The following is a 13,822-nucleotide window of genomic DNA, read 5'->3' on the forward strand; positions in this document are numbered from 1 at the left end:
CCTAAGCCCCGGTTCCTTGGAGATTCTGATTGTCTCATTTCGAATTGGGGCTGTACCTCTAGTCCAAACAACTGTGGCCATAGTGGGGAGTGGAGTATAAAGGGCAGTCCTATGATACAGTCATAGTTGCTGGGGACGTGGCACAATTCTCAGAGGAAAGGGATCTTGGAGAGTTGGGGAGAACCCCCTGAAAGGTGAATACTTTCAGTGGGACAGTGAGCAGATCACTGTGGGTGTATGGTCAGGCCATTCTAGATGGGTGTTCTCTTGGTCTCTGTACATCCCCTGCTCAACCAGGCCCTGCTTCACTCACATGACCATCCAATTGTCTTAATTATAGGACTTAATTAGTAACTATCTACATGCTTGTCCCCTGCCCCAGCCACTGGTTTCCTTGGTAACTGATGAGCCAACCTGACTTCAATTCCCCCTATAAATGGCAGCTTACTTCTCCCCCAAGTAGCATCTCTCCAGGACCTTTTGTTTTGTTTCTTTAATAAATTTATTTATTTATTTTTGGCTGCGTTTGGTCTTTGTTGCTGCTCGCAGGCTTTCTCTGGATGTGGCAAGCAGGGGCTCTAGGCGCGTGAGTTTCAGTAGTTGTGGCACATGGGCTCAGTAGTTGTGGCTCGTGGGCTTTAGAGCGCAGGCTCAGTAGTTGTGGCGCATGGGCTTAGTTGCTCCGCGGTGTGTGGGATCTTCCCAGACCAGGGATCGAACCTGTGTATACTGCATTGGCAGGCAGATTCCTAACCTCTGCGCCACCAGGGAAGTCCCATACCTTTTGTTTCGTACATGTAAGATCCCCTGTCCAATAAACCATTAATGTCTGGCTGTCTCCGAACTCTTTGGCCTGGAGGCTGGGCTACTACAAGGCTTGCAAGGCCTGCAGGGTGCAGTCCAACAGTGGGTTTACTGGGAGTTTAGAGTTTTCCATTTCCAAACATCAGGGGACTTTAAATACATCGAATGAGATCTGTGTGGTACCAGTTCTTTGAAATCTGTTGTGTGTTACTTCGTGACCTAGTACTTGGTCAGTTTTTGTAGTTTCTATGTGCAATTTTTTAAAAAAGTATATTCTCTAATCATTGGGTGCAGGTCTCCATACAGGACCATTGACTTATACTTTTTAATTATTTAGTTCCATAAATGAGAAGTGTGTTGAAATCATCCACTAAATGATGTGCTTGTCAATTTCTCCCTGTGATTCTTCAATTTTGGCTTTACATATTTTGAGGCTATGTTAATAGATGCCTATTATGTATTGGCATCTATGCCTATTATGTATTGGCACCCACTATGTATTGGCATCAAAAAAAAAATTTTTTTTTTTTTTTTGCATTATGCGGGCCTCTCACTGTTGTGGCCTCTCCCGTTGTGGAGCACAGGCTCCGGACACGCAGGCTCAGCGGCCATGGCTCACGGGCCCAGCCACTCCACAGCATGTGGGATCTTCCCGGACCGGGGCACGAACCCGCGTCCCCTGCATCGGCAGGCGGACTCTCAACCACTGCACCACCAGGGAAGCCCTATGCTTGTGAGTTGAATCTTTTATCTTTTATGTAGTTATGTTCTTTGTTCCTATAATGCTTTTTTTGTCTTAAAGTTTATTTTGTCTAATAATATAGCTCCGAACTCCCTTTTTGGTTAGTATTTGCTCAGTATGTCTTTTCTATCATTTTACTTTTAAGCTTATGTGTCTTGTTTAAAGATGTGTTTCTTGTAAACAGCATTATAGCTGGATTTTAGTTTATTTTATTCAATCTAACAATGTCTTTTAACTGTGAGTCTTGTAAGTACATATGGTGATTACAGTTATATATGGACTTCTTTTTACCATCTTACCTGGTGGGGTTTTTTTAAAATCACTTTTATTGTCAGCTTTTGGATTGAGTAATATTTTTCTTATTCCATTTATTTCCTCATATTGTATTAGAAGTTTTATACCTTTTCTATTCTTTTAGTGCCTTCTCTTTTTCTTTTTTTTTTTATTTTTGCGCTACGCGGGCCTCTCGCTGCTGTGGCCTCTCCCATTGCGGAGCACAGGCTCCGGACGCGCAGGCTCAGCGGCCATGGCCCACGGGCCCAGCCGCTCTGTGGCATGTGGGATCTTCCCGGACCGCGGCACGAACCTGCGTCCCCTGCATCAGCAGGCGGACTCCCAACCACTGCGCCACCAGGGAAGCCCATAGTGCTTTCTCTTTTTAAAATAAATTTATTTATTTATTTTTAGCTGTGTTGAGTCTTTGTTGTGGTGCACAGGCTTCTCATTGCAGTGGCTTCTCTTGTTGCGGAGCACAGGCTCTAGGCATGCAGGCTTCAGTAGTTGTGGTACGTGGGCTCAGTAGTTGTGGCTCACGGGCTTAGTTGCTCCATGGCATGTGGGATCTTCCTGGACCAGAGCTTGAACCCGTGTCCCCTGCATTGGCAGGCAGATTCTTAACCACTACACCAACAGGGAAGTCCTGATTTTTATTATACATATTGATTTTAACAAAATCAAAGTTAAACAGTATCTTCGCCCCTCAAATAATATTTTAATTCCTTTTTATTTGCCCTTCAAAATATTTATTTTATAAAAAAATTTTATCATTTTATACAGTTTGTTTAAATTTATTTGCATGTTTACCACCTCAGATCTTGCTTTTAAAGTCATTTTTCTTCTTCCTGAAGAATATCTTTTAGAATTATTTTAGTGAAGATCTGTTGTGGGTAGAACTATCAGGTTTTTTAAATTGAAATTTAATTCACATACTGTAAAATTCGCAATTTTTTAAAGTATACAATTAAATGGCTTTTAGTATATTTTAGTATATTCACACCATCACTTTCTAATTCCAGAATATTTTCATCCCAGAGAGAAACCCCATACTCATTAGTAGTCACTCTCTGACCCTCGTCCCCCAAGGCCCTGGCAGCTACTTTGTCTTTACGGATTAGCCTATTCTGGACATTTCATATAAATGCAGTCCAACAATATGCACTTGTCTCTTTCACTTAGCATGTTTTCAAGGTTCATCCATATTGTAGCATGTATCAATATGCCATTACTTTTTCTTTTTTTTTTGGCGGTACGCGGGCCTCTCACTGTTGTGGCCTCTCCCGTTGCGGAGCACAGGCTCCGGATGCGGAGGCTCAGTGGCCATGGCTCACGGGCCCAGCCGCTCTGCGGCATGTGGGATCTTCCCGGACCGGGGCACGAACCCGTGTCCCCTGCATCGGCAGGCGGACTCTCAACCACTGTGCCACCAGGGAAGCCCTGTTGAGCATTTTTTACATACTTATTTCTTTTTACTTATTATTTATTTTATATACTTACATACTCATTTGTATATCTTCTCTGGAGAAATGTCTATTCAAATTCTTTGCTCATTGTCGTATCTATTTGAGCTGCTACAACAATACTATCAAAGACTGAGTGGCTTATAAAGAATAGAAATGTATTTCTTGTAGTTCTGAAGGTTGGGAAGTCCAAGATGAAGGTGCTGATATATTTGGTGTTTGGTGAGGGTCCACTTCCTGGTTCAAAAGGGCAAGAGTGCTCTCTGGGGCCTATTTTATAAAGGCACTAATCCCATTAATGAGGGCTCTACCCTTATGACCTAATCACTTCCCAAATGCTCCAGCTCCTAATATCATCACACTGGGGATTAGGTTTCAACATATGAATTTTGGGAGGACACAGACATTCAGTCTATAGCACCTCCTTTTAAAACTGTGTTGTCTTTTTACTGTTGAGTTGTAAGAGTTCTTTATATATTCTCAATACTAGGCCCTTATCCATACTTGATTTGCAGATATATTTTTCCCCATTCTATTGGTTGTATTTTCACTTTATTGATAGTGTCCTTTGAAGCACAAAATATTTTAATTTTGCTAACGTCCAATTTATTTGTTTTTGGTTGCTTATGTTTTTGGTGTCATATTTAAGAAACTGTTACCTAATCCAAGGTCATGAACTTATACCTAGATTCTCTTCTAAGAGTTTTATATTTTAGCATTTGCATTTAGGTCTTTGATTCATTTTGAGTAAATTTATGTATATGTATATAGGTAGAGATCCAACTTCATTTGTATGTGGATATCCAGTTGACCCAGCATCATTTGGTGAAGATTCTCCTTTCTCGTTGACTGGGCTTGGCACTCATTGAAAATCAATTGGCTGTAAAAGTGAGGGTTTATTTCTGGACTCTCAATTCTATTCTATTGCTTGGTATATCTATTCTTATGACGGTACCACTCTGTCTTGATTACTGCAGCTTTGTAGTAAGTTTTGAAACCAAGAAGTGTGAGTCTTGCAACTTTGTTCTATCAGCTTTTATTATCTGAAAATGTCTTAATTTTGTCCTAATGCTTGAAGACAGTTTTGCCACTACACAAACACTAATTCAATTTTAGTCATATAATTTTAACAATTATATTTTTAATCTCAAATTTTTGTTGTTGGGGTTCTTTTTCAAAATACCTGGTCCCTTTTTTTTTTTTTTTCCGCACCGTGTGGCATGTGGGATCTTAGTTCCCCGACCAAGAACCTTCAGTGGAAGTGCTGAGTCTTAACCACTGGACTGCCTGGGAAGTCCCCTCTGGTCACTATTTTTTTTTTTAAGATTTATTTATTATTTATTTATATTTATTTTTGGCTGCATCGAGTCTTCGTTATGTCACTCGGGATCTTTGTTGAGGCACTCGGGATCTTTCATTGTGGCGCCTGGGCTTCTCTCTAGTTGTGGCGTGCGGTTTTTCTCTTCTTTACTTGTGGCGTGCAGGCTTCAGGGCAGGTGGGCTCTGTAGTTTGCGGCATGCGGGCTCTCTAGTTGAGGCGCATGAGCTCAGTAGTTGTGGCGCGCGGGCCTAGCTGCCCTGCAGCATGTGGGATCCTAGTTTCCATACCAGGGATTGAACCTGTATCCCCTGCATTGGAAGGCAGATTCTTTACCACTGGTCCACCAGGGAACTCCCCCTTCTGGTCACTTTTGATAACCTCCAATTGCGTGCTCATTTTAAAAACAATTCCTGAGTTTACTTTTGATTCTTTAGAACATTTATATGACAATTTTCAACCTATGTAGTAACATAAGAATTTGCATGCATGTTCATGGAAAATTTTCTTCTTTTTTTAAAGCTCAACAATGCAATAAAAAGTGTATTTCATCCAAGACAATCTAATAGTGAGTCCTGTGGAATATAGTGCGGTGGCTAAATGCATGGCTATAGAACCAGGCTACCTGGGTTCAATATTGGTTCTTTTACTTACTGGCAGTGTAATCTTGGACAAGCAGTGTAATCTTGGACAAATTATCTAACCTCTGTGTGCTTCAGTTTCCTCAACTATAAACTTGAGAAAATAATATGTACCTCACGGGGCTATTTTAAGGATAAGTTGAACAAATGTATGAACACAGTATATATTAGTAAATGGAGGTTTGTACCTCTTAATCCCCTTCACCTATCTTCCCTACCTCCAACCCCCTCCCCCTTCTGGTAAGACCGATTTGTTTTTTTGTTTTCTGCATCTGTGAGTCTGTCTTTTTATTGAGTTTTTAAAAAATTTATTTGGCTGTGCCGGGTCTTAGTTGTGGCACGTGGGATCTTTTTATTTGCGGCATGCGGGATCGAGTTCCCTGATCAGGGATCGGAACCCCGGCCCCCTGCATTGGGATCACGGAGTCTTAACCACTGGACCACCAGGGAAGTCCCTGTCTTCTTACTGAGTTCTTGCATCCACTTCTCCGTTTCCTCCTTTTTTGTCAGGCTCTCAGAGAACACTTTGGCTGTGGTTAATATGCCCACTTCTAGCACCGCTCCCCTTTCTAATTTACTCACTTCTGGGAAGGAGATCCATATGACCAAATCAGTATTTGAAATGAGTAAATAGACACAGAATGAGATTCTGAAGGCCCAGGTATGAGCAAAGTGTATGAACTTTGAACTGCCAACTTTGCAACATCTATTTTGGTGGCTCAGAAGCTTTTCTCTTCATTTCTTCTTATTGACTAATTTACCAACGGGTACTACTTTACACACACAGCCCAGTGGATGCTTGCAAGTAATAAATGATTACAACTGTTACCAAAGCATAAATATCTCTTATTATCTAATATTATGGCTAAGGCAAATTAATTGCAAATTGTAAAGGACTTATAAACCAAGGGTCTGTATCCTCTCTCTTTCGTCTCTCTTCTTCAATTTTGCATTTGAAATCAGGTGAGCTCCTTACAGTGCTAAGGTATAAAGGAATAGGGTGAGGTTGTCAACAAGTTGGCCAGGAAGCGTAACTAAAAAGGAGTTTTTTACAGGCATAAAAGGAAAGCCATAAATTACATCATTGCACAGAAAAAAAAAATTAAGCGCCTACTGTATACTACGACTCAGAATCTTTTATTTACATTAACCCTAGGGGGTCAGGAGCACCCCGATTTATAGTTGGAAAAACAGGCTTATGAAGTTAAGTAACTTGTCAGAAGTCACACAGCTGGTGAGTGACCCAGCTAGTAGACACACAGCATTCCTTCTACCCCTGACATCTGTGCCCTTTAGAAAATACTAAACAAGCATTCCTAGCACTGTCCTCAAGATCTGGTACACCAAAAGTTCCAATGCATTAGCTTTAAGAACACTTCTCCTCATCCTACAACCCCTCTACCATGGATTCAAAGAGGGAAGCCATGGTGAGTTAGTGCCATCTGCTGACCATCTCCCTGAACATCAGGATGAAGGACATTCCTCTAGCTGAGGACACGGTTGGGGATGGGGAACCTTGTGCCATCTTAGGTCACCACCCCCCACTCAAGGACAGACCCAGGAGGACGGTGAGCATCTTCTTGTAGAATCCTTGGTCTCCCTACAGTACCAAGGCTGGGCAGTGATTTACTGAGGGAGAAAGTGGTGGTAATAGAGGAAGCCTAAAATAGAGGCCTTGAGAAATAAAGACACAGGCTTCTACCACCACAGAGAACACACCTTATTCATTTCGGCAAATAAAACTTAGCATTTCCTGATTCTAGTAATAAAAATGGATTCCTGAGCCCCACTCCAGACTATTTTATCAGAACCTTCCCTGGTGGTGCAGTGGCTAAGAATCCGCCTGCCAGTGTAGGAGACGGGTTCGAGCCCTGGTCCAGCAAGATCCCATATGCTGTGGAGCAACTAAGCCCATGTGCCACAACTACCGAGCCTGTGCTCTAGAGCCCGCGAGCCACAGCTACTGAGCCCGCGTGCTGCAACTACTGAAGCCCGCGTGCCCAGAGCCCGTGCTCCACAACAAGAGAAGCCGCCGCAATGAGGAGCCCGCGCACCGCAAGGAAGAGTAGCCCCTGCTCGCAACTAGAGAAAGCCCGTGTGCAGCAACGAAGACGCAACATACCAAGTACCAAATAGAAGTCTTGGTATATCCCCATGGTATAAGTTCCCCAATTTGAATAACACTGTAAGATTTATACCATCAAAGAGCCTAGCACAAAGTTAGGGTCCCAATACAGGCTTGTTGGGTGCTGATCCTAATAATCCAGGTACATTCTGACCCACAGAGCATAGTTTGGGGGTGATGCACTGTAACTACCAAATTCATGTTGCCTGTGTGATGAAACCATGACCAGTCTGATGCCAAAGCCACATGACCTTTGCTCACATTTGAGAAAAAGTTAAACTGAGTTTTGTACACCTCCCTTTGTTTTGTACTTTCTAGGACAAAGTCTACACTCTGCTAATCAGGCATCTCCTGAGAATTCCTTCTGGGACACTCAATCAGTTGGATCAACCATTGTATAAATTTGTGTCTATTAACACTTCTTTGTCAATTATAATTTGCTCTGATTTTATGTCAGATTTTCTGAAGACACCATCTCAGCTTTCTGCCAAGCTAATGTAGTTGGAAGATAAGTACTTAATCAAGTATTTACTGAATTTCTACTGTGTATTCAGCCCACGTTTATAATGAAATACCTGCCTTCAAAGACTCATAGTACAGTTGGGAATACAGGCTAAATACACAAAACATCGGCCCATAAATAAAATTGAATACTCAGTTGTCCTTGGAATGAAAGAATATATTATGAAACAATATAAAGATATTCCTATGTCATCATACCAGTGGCACATATTTTTGTTTTACCTACTGTCTTATCTTTCCCCACTAGAATAGAAGCTCCATGAGAGAAACTTTTTTGTTTTGTTCAATGCGATTTCCTCAGTGCCTGGCATGTAATTGGTACTCAATAAATATTTGTTGACTGAGTAAGTCAAGTTTTTAGAATGGACAGAGAAAAGGAAGGCTTCATGGGGTGCCCCCAGATAAGCCTAAAATAAAGTGCTTTTATTCAGCTTGCTATATAGCAATCTATAGATTTTAGCAACCAACTTCTTAATTTCTATAAGAAGAAGAAAATGTGTATATAATTGAAATAGAAGGTGGGGTGGAATGAAACAAATTTAAATTGGGTGTTAAGAGTCCACGTGACCTGCTTAGCTTACCGCTACAAGAAGTTTGTCCTAGAATCAGTGGTTTTCAAACATTGTTTTAAAGCAGAACAACTATATTTTCTCTTTTAAAAAAAAATTTATGTGTGTTTGTTTATTTATTTATTTAGTCTGCGCCGGGTCTTAGTTGCAGCACGCTGGATCTTCGTTGTGGCATCTTTTAGTTGTGGCATGCGGGCTTGGACTTCTTAGCTGTGGCATGTGGACTCTTAGCTGTGGCATGCATGTGGGATCTAGTTCCTGGACCAGGGATTGAACCCAGGCCCCCTGCATTGGGAGAGTGGAGTCTTACCCACTGGACTGCCAGGGAAGTCCCATGACTATTTTTTCAAACGAAACCGCAATAAATGAAACAGATAAAACCAGAGCTGCTCTGACTGACTTTGGAGGTGGCTTGGAGGAGGATTTGGGGAGGTTCACTCTCTTAGTCCCCTCATCCCCACCAAAGAGCTTTGGCTTCTGAGGGATTCTAGGAACACAGTTTGAAAACACTGGATTGTAGGAATTTTAGAGTCTCTATTCTCTCAAAATTCTATTCATGAAGGCAGCTGAGTTAAGACCTGGGCTCCCTTCTGGTCTCTGTCACTTTAAGCTGGAGGAGTACCAGGAGTCAGCACCCAGAGAGACAAAAAACCTGTGTGGTCTGGGCCAAGGCCAAGGCCAATGCCCCTTCTCACGGCCAGACCCAGGGAACTAGAAGCCACATTTCTCTGATCCCAGACTGAAGAGGGCTAAATAACTAACTCTGGCTTGCGTGTCGTCGTCCCCCCATCCCCTCCGTCCCCACCCCCTCCTCCGCCAGCTCAGAACTGAAGGTATCCAAGCTCACTTGGCAATTTCTCTGGGCTTTGGAGTTTATGAGAATCTTATATACAAAGTAAATACTCTCTCTGGTGCCAACCCAGATTGAAAAGAGTATGATTCATTTGTCACCATCCTGTACTTTGTCAGCTAGCTGGTTGATCCACTTTATTTATTTCAAATTTATTTATTTTTGGCTGTGTTGGGTCTTCGTTGTGGGCTTCCTCTAGTTGTGGCAAGCAGGGGCTACTCTTCGCTGCCATGCGCGGGCTTCTCATTGCGGTGGCTTCTCTTGTTGCGGAGCATGGGTCTCTAGGCTTCAGTAGTTGTGGCTCGCAGGCTCTAGAGTGCAGGCTCAGTAGTTGTGGTGCACGGGCTTAGTTGCTCTGCAGCATGTGGGATCTTCCCGGCCTAGGGCATGAACCCGTGTCCCCTGCATTGGCAGGTGGATTCTTAACCACTGCGCCACCAGGAAAGCCCTGATCTGCTTTAGATATCCAGAGAGGAACCAGCCAAACAGAGGCCTAAGAGTAACAGAAGAGAGATTCTTGAAGTAACTATTTACCAGGGTGTGATCAGGTTTAAGGGAACGGACAAAGGATTGTAAAGCACCCAGGGACTAGTAACGACCTGAAGAGTCATCACCACTAGGCTTGAAAAAACAAGGAAAGAGAGTTGTCATCCAACAGCTGTTGCTTGAGGAACTTCGTAAAAAATACCGCCACTTCCAGGTCGCAAGTCAGGAAAGCAAAGATAAGGAAAAGATAAGGAACACAGGATGGGGAACCCCCGAGGGGAGGAACTTATCGATTCTTATAGAATCGGCCGCTTTCAAGACTCCTCCTGCGACCGGATAAGCCACGGGTCTCACTTTGACCTTCCCAGACACCAGTAGAAAATGACCAGTTTACGGTTACGAGCTGGAACTACAACTCCCGGCATGCATCTCTCCGCTACAATCGCAAACTTTTCAACGCTAGGATAAAGGGACTTTCCGGAAGAATTGTGGGTCGGGACTTGTAGTTCTTCATTTGGTGGGGGCGGGGGTAAATCGGCCTTCTGCCGTAGCGTGCTCATTGGCGCCCAGGTCACCGCCCCCTTCCCCTCGCCTACGTTTGTGTCTCACGCACGCGCCGCTCGTGCCCACGCCCCCCTCCCTAGGCCTAGGACGCAGGCGCGCGCAAGCCCCCCTGGGCCCGATAGGCGGGGAGGGTGCGGGGGGAGGAGAACGTGGGGGGGGCATGTTAGGTGTCTATTCAGTAGACGGCAGTGGGGCACGAAGAGTGCAAAGGCATTGCTGCCGGGGGGGTGATATCTGCAGTGGGCCTAGAATCGACAGGAGAGTTCGGAGCCAAGCCAGCGAACCCCGCGAGTAGCAGTCGGCTGCTGAGACCCGGAGGGCGGCAGGGGGCGAAGCCCCAGCCTAGGCCCCGCGGAGATGTCAGGCTGCGGCGCTTGTACTTGCGGCGCCACAGCTGCGCGGCTCATCAGCTCCTCGTTCGCCTCCGCGCCAAGAGGTAACGAAGTAGTCCCGCACCTGAGCTCTTGACCCAGCAGTGGCCTGGCCGGGGGCGGCGGGGACCCTGGGGAGGGCGAGAGGCCTCCCCCACCCCGAGGATGTGAGGAGGTGCTCGGCGCTTCGCTTGGCAACCCCCCCTTTCTCCGTGGCATGGGTCTCTGCCAACCTCTGGAGCAGCTGGTTCTCACATTTGAAGTGAAACCCTCTGGCTCCCCCACCCTCCCGCTTTCAGGCCCTCTGACTTTGGGGCCAGAATGTGGTCGCTTCGCAGAAACCCTGAAAGAGGCACGCAGTGCTCCGTTGGTTAAAAAGTGTCCCCAGACCCCACTCCGCAGGTGACTGCCGCCTCCCCTGGCTGCGGCTCCTCTTCCGGAGCCCGGCCGGGTTCCCCTTGGGCCTGTCGTGGGCCGCGGGAAGGGCCCGGATGAGGAGCCGCCACTGTTGGGGTCCCCCCGGGGCCGCGGGGCGCCGAGCGGGCCGTCCCGGGCGCAGGCCGCGCAGGGGCCGCGGTGTCACAGTCGTTGTGCGGCCGCTCACACCGGAACGTAAAGCTGACTCGCACTACTTTTCGGGGGCCGCAGCAAAGCGCCCGAAGAGATGGAAATTCCCACAGAAATTGTTTTTGAAGGGCTTAGGTGTCTCAGGGAGTCAGTCGTTTGCCGGATTTCCTAACTTGACAGCCCCAAGTAGTTTTTTAAGGGTGGCGCTTGTTTACCTGTCCTTTCTGTTTATCAGGAGCTGTGAAAGAGTGGCAACCCCAGCCAAGAGATTCCGGAAAAGAAACCATTTTTCTCTTCCCTAAATCTATGAATAGCAGACAAAGAGTCTAGATCCTGTTATAATCACTAACTTCTAGACAGATTCGTTTTGCTTTGGATTATCAGCTTATGATCTTTGGATTAGAAAAAAACAGCTCCCTTTTCCGAATTTTTAGCTTCATTGTAAAATTCTTACAGTTTACTAAATATTTATTTTCCGACAGTTTATTTCACAGAAGGATTCAATGAGGTTGTGTGGGCAGAAGCATTTTGTAAAATGGTACATAAATGTAAAGGAGTGAATTTAGTCCCAGGACACTGTTAATCCTGAACAAGTAGACATCCCTATTCCAGGAATATGAGTTGCAAACACTCGAAATTGACAGATATTTAAATTCATTTATTTGACAAATTTGTTGAGGGCCTGCTATGTGTCAGGCCCTGCTTTGGTGCTGGAGATGGAAGGGTGAATAAGTCCTCATCTTCGAGTTTAGAGGAATAGACAAAGAATAATATTGTTTCTGGGCCTGTATAAGGTATGTGTTCTTCGTGGGCAGGGAAGGCTTCTTTGACAACATTCTTTGTCTCTATCAATTGTCCCTGAAAACTGTGAGTTATAGAAAGTGTGCAGCTATTTGTTTATTTTTCTTTTCAAAACAACATCTTTCAAAATTAAATCTATCATTAGGTAAATCAGCAAAAACTAATGACTTATTTAGGAATTATCTATTTGTTTCTCAGTTAATACAAGTTTACTAGAGGTTTTCAGAAATACCAAACTATAATTTTCACTGTAAAGGAGTAAATTAAATCTAAAATATGAGACATTACCCAATATCATTATAGAATTTAATATTTTTATATGACAATGAAACAGCAAATGGATTTACATAAAATGTTTGTTTTCCATGGTAGAAACTCTAAAAGTATACATAAGTCTACAAGAATATAAAGATGTATTTTTTTAAGGCCTGAAAAACCTTGAAGAGGGTTATTTTTATTTAGAATTCTTGGAAAGAGGAAGAGAGGTGAAAGATAGAAAAATCACAGTTGAACTTTAGCTACTTTATTATTCTTATGTACAGAGTTAAGAATTTCAGCAACATAATTTAAACAAATAAAAATAGTTTCATCAATATAGTCTTCTAACAGGAAATTTGTACAATGAATTAAGAATAAAAGGGGAGATTTCAGAGCTCCTCTGAAGTACAGTGCTATTCTCTATTTCTATTGGTTTATCTGTCATGTTAGACTTTAAAAATTTTAAACGGTAGTTTGAAAAATTAATTTGATAAATTGTCATACTAGACACTGGATCTGTTTTCTTTTCCTGTTGGGCTATGTGTATCCAATTTAATGTGTTTTTCTTCACTATTCTCTTTGAATATGAAACCTATAGTAAAGTAAAATTTTAAAATATTTTTTCTACTTGAATTGCTGGTGTTTTCAATATTGATGTATATTTTTTCAAATGTACTTTGCATATATAACAGTTTGCATTCTAAATATATGCATTCAGAAATGTTTGATTCCATTTAAAAAATTCTGAGTGACAGTACTTGGTTTGAATTTGGCTGTGAGAATTGTGTGCTTCTGTGTAACTCAGGGTGTCACCTCATGAGGGTGTAAATGAAGATTTGAAGATGCTCAAACATGTTGGTGGGCATCCATAATTTTTTTTAGCTATATTTTAATTCTCTCTCTCTCTCTCTCTCTCTCTCCCTCTCTCCCCCCTCCCCCCTCCCCCTCTCGTAGTTAAATCCAATACAAATTAATATGACAAAGTGAGTAAATGATAGAGCATCTTTATTTCTACAATAGCACACTATTTCCTAATCAACATTTCTCTTTTCTTGGGCATGTTCATCTTCAGACCAGCAGACTAGTAGTTTTAGTGAAAACCTATCAAACGTTTTTAAACTTGAGGAAAGCTATCATAGGAGTGATGTTATTTTTCTTTATTAAGAAGTATGCAGTATTCCTGAAGTAATAACTTGGGCATAAAATAAAAATTTGAGATTATTAAAAGCAATAAGCATCTACTAAGTTGCCAGCATTGTTTGCGAGTTTTTGTTGAATTTTGTTTCCAATTTGTGTTGGAGGTTAGAGGACTGGTGTTCAAGAGAGCATTTAACTTAATTTGCCGTTTCATCAGTTGTTATACACTTAAAATATTGTCACTACAAATATAGTTTTAAATTTTAATTAGTTCTTTTGCTCTATTTCTAAAATGCAAATTAAAGATCGGTTAATCTTTTAAGCTGAATCA

The 13,822-nt window shown here is 43.0% G+C and overlaps 1 protein-coding gene across 1 annotated transcript in view; it reads left to right on the forward strand.

Moving 5' to 3' along the window:
- The first annotated feature begins 10,472 nt into the window (after window positions 1–10,472).
- CLPX (caseinolytic mitochondrial matrix peptidase chaperone subunit X) overlaps window positions 10,473–13,822 on the forward strand; it is a 37,742-nt gene continuing 34,392 nt past the window's right edge. The window contains exon 1 of the mRNA XM_079915169.1: window positions 10,473–10,793. Coding sequence (XP_079771295.1) covers window positions 10,715–10,793 — 79 coding nt within the window. The 5' untranslated portion in view covers window positions 10,473–10,714. The remainder of the gene's footprint in view (window positions 10,794–13,822) is intronic.

This window comes from Stenella coeruleoalba (assembly GCF_951394435.1).
Source record: "Stenella coeruleoalba genome assembly, chromosome: 2".
Taxonomy (NCBI): Eukaryota; Metazoa; Chordata; class Mammalia; order Artiodactyla; family Delphinidae; genus Stenella; species Stenella coeruleoalba.